The following is a 7880-nucleotide window of genomic DNA, read 5'->3' as shown; positions in this document are numbered from 1 at the left end:
GCACTGGAACGCGCTGGGCGCCGCCGGCGAGGCCTTCCGCACGCCCACGGGCGCCTGCTTCGTGGGGGGCGCCGGGCGGCCCTTCGCCCGCTACGCGCCCTGCCGAGACGACCGCCTGGCCGACACCTACCGCCACATGCAGTACGGTGAGCGCCGCGCTCGAGGCAGCGGYGGTGGYGGCGGYGGCGGTGGTGGCGGCGGTGGTGGCGGCAGCAGCGGCTCTGCCCGCCCCGCTGACACCGGCCCTGCCCGCAGCCCACGACAAGCGCTACTGCGAGCTGGGCTTCAGCGCGGCGGCCAGCACGGTGAGTCCCGCGCCGGGGCCACGGCGGCGCCACTGTTGTCACCCAGCGGGCGCTGACGCGGCCCTTCCCGCAGGCTGGCACGCTGGTCCTGGGCGCCCCCGGCGGGTACTACTTTGCAGGTGAGTGCTGGGCTCACCCCCGTCCCCCACGGGGGTCCTGGTGTCCCGGCGGGCTCCATGTCATGGGGCCACCTGGGGCGGGTGCTGGGAGGGCAGGGGGCGGCCCTGCGGTGCCCGCTCCGTGTCCCCGGTCTCCGCAGGCCTCCTGTACTCGGTGAGCGTGGACGCCATCCTGTCCCGGGACGCGGGCGCGACGCTGCTGCCGCCCGCGAGCCCGGGGCGCTCCACGGAGCAGCCGGTCTCCCTCGACTACGACGACGGCTACCGCGGTGAGCAGTGCCAGCGGCGTTGCCCGCGTGAGGCCGTGCGGGCCCCCAAAGCCGGCGGCGCTGCCGGAAGGGCCCCGGCGTCCTGCACCYGCCGTGAGCTCCGCACGGCCCTTGTAGCTGTTCACGGGGGTCACGGGCGCCCGTCTCCCCGCAGGGTACGCGGTGGCCGTGGGCGAGCTGGACGACAACCCTGAGACCACAGGTAGGGCCGTGCGCGGTGGCAGTGGCACCGCCGGACGTCCCCCCGCCGGGAGCGCCGGGGGACGCTCAGGGCTCTCCTCCCTCGCAGAGTACGTGGTGGGGGTGCCCAACAAGAGCAACACCCGGGGCGAGGTGAGCGGCGCCAGCGCCCGGCGCTGCCTGGGCGGCACTGGGCGACACGGGCGGGCGCCGGGCGGGCACCGACGTCCTGACGCCTCTCGGGCAGGTGGAGATCTTCAGCGCGGGGCGGAGCCTGCGGCGGCTGCAGGGCATCGCCAGCGAGCAGGTACCCTGCGCCCCGGCCCCGCGCCAGCCCCACTGCAGCCTGCCCCACTGCACCCACTGCACCCAGCACCACAGCACCCACTGCAGCCTGCCCCACTGCACCCACTGTGCCCAGCACCACAGCACCCACCACAGCCTGCTTCACTGCACCATCACCAGGCAGCACCCAGCTTGTCATCTATGCCCCTTGGCACCAGCGCCACTTGGCACCCACTGTGCCCTGCCCCTGCAGCGCTTGCTGCACCCTGCCCTGCTGCACCATCACCCTGCAGCACCCTGCCCCACAGTGCCCAGGGCACCCACTGCACCCCATCCCATTGCACCATTACCCCATAGCACCAACCCACCACTCCCATCACAGCCAGTGCTGGTCCCAGTGTCACCCAGTGCCCCAGAGCGCTCAGTGCCCCCGTCGCCCCACAGTGCTCCTCCGCATCCCCCCTTTCCAGGTGGCTTCCTACTTCGGGCACACGGTGGCTGTGGCGGATGTCGACGGCGACGGGTGAGGCCCGGGGCTGTGCGCATCCCCCCATCAGCRCAGGGCACCCCAGGGTGCCGCGGCGCGCGGCGCCCACCTGACGGCTGCCCGGTGCCAGGCGGGACGATGTTCTGGTGGGCGCCCCGCTGTTCCTGGCGCGCCGCGCCGATGGCACCCGCCACGAGCTGGGGCGCCTCTACCTCTACCTGCGCCGCGGCGCCCAGCCCTACGCCCGGCCCTGGCAGACGCTGACGGGCCCCGACCCCTACGGCCGCTTCGGCTCGGCCATCGCCAGCCTGGGCGACCTGGACCAGGACGGCCACGCGGGTAACGCGGCGCCCGGGCTGAGCCGAGGGCAGACGAGGCTCTGGGCAGAGGGCTGTGAGCGCCCGGGGGCTGCCACGCTCGCTGTCTCTCACCAGACGTGGCCGTGGGTGCCCCGTTCGGGGGCGACGGTGGCAGCGGGTGCGTCTTCATCTTCCGCGGGCAGAGCGAGGGGCTGGAGCAGGCGCCCTCGCAGCGCCTCGAGAGCCCCTTCGCGGGGCCGGCCGCCTTCGGCTTCGCCCTGCGCGGCGCCTCCGACCTGGACGGCAACGGCTACCCGGGTAGGGGCGCGGGGCACCGGGGGCCGCGTGGCGCCGCTGCCGCCCACGGGGCCAACGTCGCTGCGCTCGTCCCGCAGATCTGCTGGTGGGGGCGTTCGGCGCCGACAGGGTGGCTGTGTACCGGTGGGTGCTGCCGGCGGGTGCGGGGGCGCTGGGCGCTGCCCTGGGCCCTGCCCTGAGCTGCGGTGCCCGCAGGGGCCAGCCCGTGGCCGTGCTGCGCGCGCGGCTCACCCTGCCCGACGGCCTCAACCCCGAGAAGCAGGAATGCTCCGTGCCCGGCTCCGACACCCGCCTCAACTGGTGAGGGTGCCACGGGCATGGGGGGTGTGGAGGGCACGGAGGGCATGGGGGACACAGGGGACATGGGGGGCATGGGGAGCACAGAGAGCATAGGGAGGACAGGGGGGACAGGGGGCATGGGGAGCACAGGGGGCATGGGGAGCATGGAGGTGCCATGTGGGTGGGTATGGGGACACAGAAGGCATGGAGGGCATGGGCGACATGGGGGCCACGGGGAGCACAGGGGGCGCAGGGGACACAGGGGACACAGAGGTGCCCTGTGGGGGGGCACGGGGGCCATGGGGCCATGCAGCCCCAGCAGCGCCCTGAGCGCCCGTTCCCGCAGCTTCCCCGTCCTGCTGTGCGTGAGCGTGTCGGGCCAGCACATCCCCCAGAGCATCCGTGAGTGCCGCGGCACCGGGGCCCTCCCGGGTGGCAGCAGGGGCGCGCGGTGCCACCRTGGTGTCCCCCGCGCAGGCCTGCGGGCCGAGCTGCAGCTGGACCGCCTGAAGCAGAGGCTGGCGCGGAGAGTCTTCCTGTGGCCGGGCGGCCAGTCCTGGTGGCTGCAGGAGCTGGCGCTGGCACCGGGGCGGCCGCTGTGCCACAACCTCACTGCCTACCTGCGGGTAGGGCCGGGCGGCGGGCGCGGGGCAGCGGTGGGCCGGGGCTGCGGCGGGCCGGGGCTGCGGCGGCAGTGCCCGCTGCAGCTGCCGCTGCCCTAGGACGAGGCCGAGTTCAAGGACAAGCTGAGCCCCATCGCCGTGAGCCTCAACGTGACGCTGGCGGCGCCGCCGGACCCCGGCGCCCTGGGGCTGCTGCTCTACGGGGACACGCTGGTGCAGGAGCAGGTGCCATCCCCGCGGCCCTGCTGAGGTGCCCGCGGGTCGCGTCCCCCCTGCCCACGTGTCTCGGGGACACTCCTGGGCGCCCGCCCGCCCCGCTGAGCAGCATCCCCCTTGGGGACATTGCCCCTGCCAGGCTAGTGGTGCCTCCCTGGCCAGCCTGGATTGACCCCTGCCCGCCCTGCTGCCCTCATCCATTCCCCAGGATGGGCCCTGTGTCACCCTGCTGTCCCCATCCCTCCCTGGATTGGACCCCTGTCCACCCCAACACCTCTATGGCCTGCAAGAGAGACCCCCTGCCCACCCTGCCATCCTCATCTGCTCCCTGGGTTGTGCCCCATGCCACCCTGCTGTCCCCATCCTCTCTGTGATGGAGCCCTGCGCACCCCGCGGACCCTGTCCCCGCCCCGGTTGTGCCACCCGCTGTCCCCTACCTCGCGTGTTGCCCCTGAGCCAGACACGCATCCTGCTTGACTGCGGCGAGGACAACGTCTGCATCCCCGACCTCCGCCTCGCCGCCGACACGTGAGCAGCTGCGCCGGCGCCGCCGCCGCCTTGGCGGGGGGACAGCGGTGGCACGTGGTGGCGGGCGGCGCCACCAGGCCGGGGGGCTCGGTCGGCCGGTGCGGGGGCGCTGACGGCCTGGCCGCGTGTCCCCAGGCCGGGCACGCGGCTGCTCATCGGGGCCGACAACGTGGTGCGGCTCCGCGCCAACGCCAGCAACGGCGGCGAGGGCGCCTTCGAGGCCGAGCTGCGCGTGCAGCTGCCGCCCGGCGCCCACTTCCAGAGAGCCACCAGTGACGTCCCGGTGGGTCCTGCGGGGGGCCCGGTGGGGCTATGCCCCTTCGCTGCCCCTAGACATCTGCCCGTGGCGGGAAGGGGCTGCGGGTGCCCGGGCCCCACTTGGTGCCACCTTGACCCYGATGACGCCGTTTGGCTGCAGGGGCAGGAGAAGCTCAGTTGCAACCCCCGCAAGGAGAACAGGAGCCACGTGGTGCTCTGTGAGCTGGGCAACCCCATGAAGGCCGGTGCCCGCGTAAGGGCTTCTGGTRGCCGTGTCCCTCACCCTGGCGTGCGGCCTGTGGCCACCGTGGTCCAGGTGCCCACGTGCAGCCCCCTCGCAGATCGCCGTGGTCATGGAGCTGAGCGTGTCCGGCCTGGAGGATGCCGGGGACACCGTTGCCTTCCAGCTGCAGCTGCGGAGGTGACACGGTGGCCGGGGGACACGGGGCGGGTGGCAGCCGTGATGCCTGCCCGGCCTCGCTCACCCTCCGCCCGCCCTTGGCACCTGCAGCAAGAACAGCCACAGCCCCAACAGCGCCGTGTGCGAGGTGAAGGTGCCCGTGGAGGCCCAGGCGGCCATGGAGCTGCGCGGGTGAGCAGCGGGCATAGCGGGCAYGGCGGGCACGGTGCGGGCGGCCGCCCGGCCCTGAGCGCTCTCCTCCTGCGCAGGATGTCCCTGCCGGCCACCGTGGTGCTGCCCGCGGCGTGGCAGGCGCTGGAGGGCAGTCGGCGGCCAGAGGACCATGGCCTCAAGGTGGAACACGTCTACCAGGTAGGCACCCRCGCCGCCCGCTGCCCGTGATGCCCACAGTGCGGCACCCGCGGTGCCCGGCCACCCCCGCGCTCCACCCCGCAGCTCCACAACAAGGGTCCTGGCACCGTGAGCGGCGTCGCCCTGCGCCTCGCCGTGCCCAGCCACCTCCGAGGCAGCCTCGTCTTCTACCTGCTGGACCTGGGCACCGAGGGCGGCTTGAACTGCACGGAGCCGCCCGGCCTCAACCCAATGCAGGTGGGCAGGGGGACCGTGGCCGGGACCCGCGCGTGGCTGCCGCTCGCCAGAGCCGCCTCCACCTCTCCCTGCAGCTGGAGATGCCCCGGCCCACGGGCGCCGCGGGCCGCAACGCCAGCCATGGGCGGGAGCGCCGGGCGGTGGGCGAGCAGCCGCCGGCCGCCCCGCCGGAGACAGTCCACGTGGTGAGCGACGGCCGTGCCCAGCGCCGCCCTGCCCTTGCCCCTGCTCCTGGGCGAGCGGAGCGGGTGCCCGCGGGGCCGGGCTGAGCGCCCCGCTGTGTCCTGCAGAACTGCAGCGCAGAGCCGTGCGAGAGCATCGTGTGCAGGGTGCAGAGCCTGCCCAAGGGGCAGCGGGCGCTCGTGAGTGTCCATGCCCTGCTCTGGATGGACACCCTCTACCAGGTACTGCGCCTACCAGGGCCGGAGGCGTCACCCGCAGTGTCCCCATGAAGTGGGACCACATGGAGCGCGTGCCTGCCTGGTGCCCGTGTGGAGGTTGCTCCCAAGGGTCGCACCAAGCCCAGGGCCACCACAGCAGCAGCCCGCAGGTGGTTCCTGGCACCATRTGCCCGAGGGGCCAAGGCCTTGAGGCGGAGGCAGAGCTGGCGCCTGCAGTGCCCGACTGCACCCGTGGGGACGCCGGCTGCCAGCTCCGCTCACGCCTGTGCTTGTCCCCGCGCCCAGCCCGAGCTCCTGCAGAAGCAGCTGCTCCTCCAGTCCCATGCCTCGTTCCGCGTCTTGGCCATGCCCTACCGCGTCCAGCCCCGCGCGCTGCCCAGCGGAGAGGCCACGGTAGGGCTGGCGCCGGGGCACCCTSTGGGTGGCAGAGCTGGGCACCCCCTGTAGCACTGCATTGGGGTCCAGGCAGTATGGCTGCTGGGGGTACCCCCAGGTGACTGGGCTGCTGGGGCACCCCCGGGTGACGGGGTCGCCTGCAATGTCCCCACGCAGGCCACCACGCTGGCCGTGCACRTGAGCCTCAGCACCGAGAAGCAGGTGCCCGTGTGGTGGGTGGTGCTGGGCGCCCTGGCCGGGCTCCTGCTCCTCGCTGTCTTCATCTTCGTCATGTGGAAGGTGAGCGGGCGCTGCCGGCACCCTGYCGCCTGTCCCCTGTGGCCAGGATGTCACCAGCTCCCTCCTCCAGATGGGCTTTTTCAAGAGGACGCGGCCACCCACAGAGGACGACAAGCAGGAGCTGACGCCAGACCAGGCCCAGGAGCCCGGCGATGCCCAGGGCTAGCTGGGGGCATGTGTGTCCCCCCAGCCAGCCCCACTGCAACGCAGTGCCACCAAGGGGCAGGGGACACTGTGGCCCTGCTCTGGCTGCACTACCTGACATCCCGCTCCCAACCSCGATGTACTTGGGTGCTTATGGGGCATCCAGATTGGCACCATGGGACCCGCTACCCCACTGCCACCTCCCAGAGAATAAACCCTGCCTGGCACCGTGGTGCTTCCCTGCTGTGTGACATGGGGACGGGCACCCATGGGGGCTCCTGGAGGAGATGTGACATCCATCAGGGGCAACAGGGTCCCTCGATGGGTGAGACCCCACTGCCTGTCAGCCCCAGGGGTGCCCAGCCAGGCCCCAGGGTGCCAGGTCCCCATGGGTGCTGGGGGACAACAAGGGCTGTGGCATGGGGGGGGCAGCATGGGGGCAGGTGGGGCTCCAGGGGGGTCAGGGAGCTGGTGCAGAGACTGGGCTGGCACAAGGTGCTGGGGGAGGATGTGCCAGGGGCGACAAGCCAGGCTCAGCACCAAGGTGCCCCAGSGCTCCCTGGATGCTGCTGCCAGGGTGCTGGGGGCCAGGATGCGGGTCCTGGGTGCTGCTGCCTGAGTGCTGCTGCGGGGCTCAGGCCCAGGTGCTGGTGCTGAGGACCAGTGGCCTGTTGGTGCCGAGGTGCAGGTAGTGGGCTGGATGTGGGGGACAGGGCTGGGATGCCAGTGCTGGGGGTTGTGCCTGGGTTTTGGTGCAGAGCSATCCAGACCGGGGTGCCAGAACCAGGATGCTGGTGCTGGGCTCGGTGCCGAGGTCGGGGCTGGGATGAAGGGGCAGGGATGCCCCAGTGCCAGGGAGCCAGTACTGGGGGGCCCATAGCACAGTGCTGGTGCCAGGTTTGGTGCCAGACTCAGCACTGGGATGCAGGGGATGGTGCCAGCCTCAGTTCTGCACTTGGGGTTGGGATGCTGGTACCAAGGTCAGGGCCAGGATGCTGGTGCCGGTACCGGTCTCAGTGCTGGGATGAGGGTGCCAGTGGCAGCCTCAGGGCTGAGGCCGGGCTCGGTGCTGGGATGTGGGTGTTAGGATCATGGTTAGGATTTGGGTGCTGTTGCCGTGTTTGGTGCTGGAATCACAGCTGGAATGTGGGTGTGGGGCTCAGGGCCAGGATGCCAGAGTGGGTGCCGGGCTTGGTGCAGGGCTCGGAACAGGGCTTGGGGCCAGGGTGTGGGGCTCAGGGCTGGGATGTGGAGCTCAGTGCCGGGTTCAGAGCCAGGGTGCGGGTGCAGGGCTTGGTGTGGGGCTCAGGGCTGGGCTTGGTGACAGGATCAGGGCTGGGATGCGGGACACAGTGCTGGGTTCAGAGCCGGGTTGTGGATGCCGGGCTCAGTGTGGTGCTCAGGGCTGGGGTGTGGGGCTCAGGGCTGGGGTGCGGGGCTCGTTGTGCGGCTCAGGACTGGAGCACAGGGCTTGGTGCGGGGCTC

General features: G+C 72.3%; 1 protein-coding gene across 1 annotated transcript in view; it reads left to right on the top strand.

The window, feature by feature from the left end:
- The window catches only part of ITGA2B (integrin subunit alpha 2b), a 7109-nt gene extending 692 nt beyond the window's left edge, over positions 1 to 6417 (top strand). Inside the window, exons 4-30 of the mRNA XM_026043693.1 lie at positions 1 to 146; positions 256 to 305; positions 379 to 424; positions 565 to 693; positions 848 to 895; positions 983 to 1026; positions 1121 to 1180; positions 1629 to 1681; positions 1776 to 1984; positions 2080 to 2262; positions 2340 to 2385; positions 2458 to 2562; positions 2888 to 2943; positions 3019 to 3167; positions 3264 to 3389; positions 3841 to 3908; positions 4044 to 4191; positions 4327 to 4419; positions 4508 to 4587; positions 4678 to 4758; positions 4836 to 4938; positions 5023 to 5175; positions 5250 to 5373; positions 5446 to 5579; positions 5862 to 5969; positions 6129 to 6251; positions 6322 to 6417. Of these exons, the coding sequence (XP_025899478.1) occupies positions 1 to 146; positions 256 to 305; positions 379 to 424; positions 565 to 693; positions 848 to 895; positions 983 to 1026; positions 1121 to 1180; positions 1629 to 1681; positions 1776 to 1984; positions 2080 to 2262; positions 2340 to 2385; positions 2458 to 2562; positions 2888 to 2943; positions 3019 to 3167; positions 3264 to 3389; positions 3841 to 3908; positions 4044 to 4191; positions 4327 to 4419; positions 4508 to 4587; positions 4678 to 4758; positions 4836 to 4938; positions 5023 to 5175; positions 5250 to 5373; positions 5446 to 5579; positions 5862 to 5969; positions 6129 to 6251; positions 6322 to 6417 (2761 nt within the window). The remainder of the gene's footprint in view (positions 147 to 255; positions 306 to 378; positions 425 to 564; positions 694 to 847; positions 896 to 982; positions 1027 to 1120; positions 1181 to 1628; positions 1682 to 1775; positions 1985 to 2079; positions 2263 to 2339; positions 2386 to 2457; positions 2563 to 2887; positions 2944 to 3018; positions 3168 to 3263; positions 3390 to 3840; positions 3909 to 4043; positions 4192 to 4326; positions 4420 to 4507; positions 4588 to 4677; positions 4759 to 4835; positions 4939 to 5022; positions 5176 to 5249; positions 5374 to 5445; positions 5580 to 5861; positions 5970 to 6128; positions 6252 to 6321) is intronic.
- The last annotated feature ends 1463 nt before the right edge of the window (positions 6418 to 7880 follow it).

The sequence above is a fragment of the Nothoprocta perdicaria genome, unplaced genomic scaffold (assembly GCF_003342845.1).
Source record: "Nothoprocta perdicaria isolate Ctin4 unplaced genomic scaffold, notPer1 scaffold_336, whole genome shotgun sequence".
Taxonomy (NCBI): Eukaryota; Metazoa; Chordata; class Aves; order Tinamiformes; family Tinamidae; genus Nothoprocta; species Nothoprocta perdicaria.
This window is presented reverse-complemented; position numbering and strand designations above follow the sequence as displayed.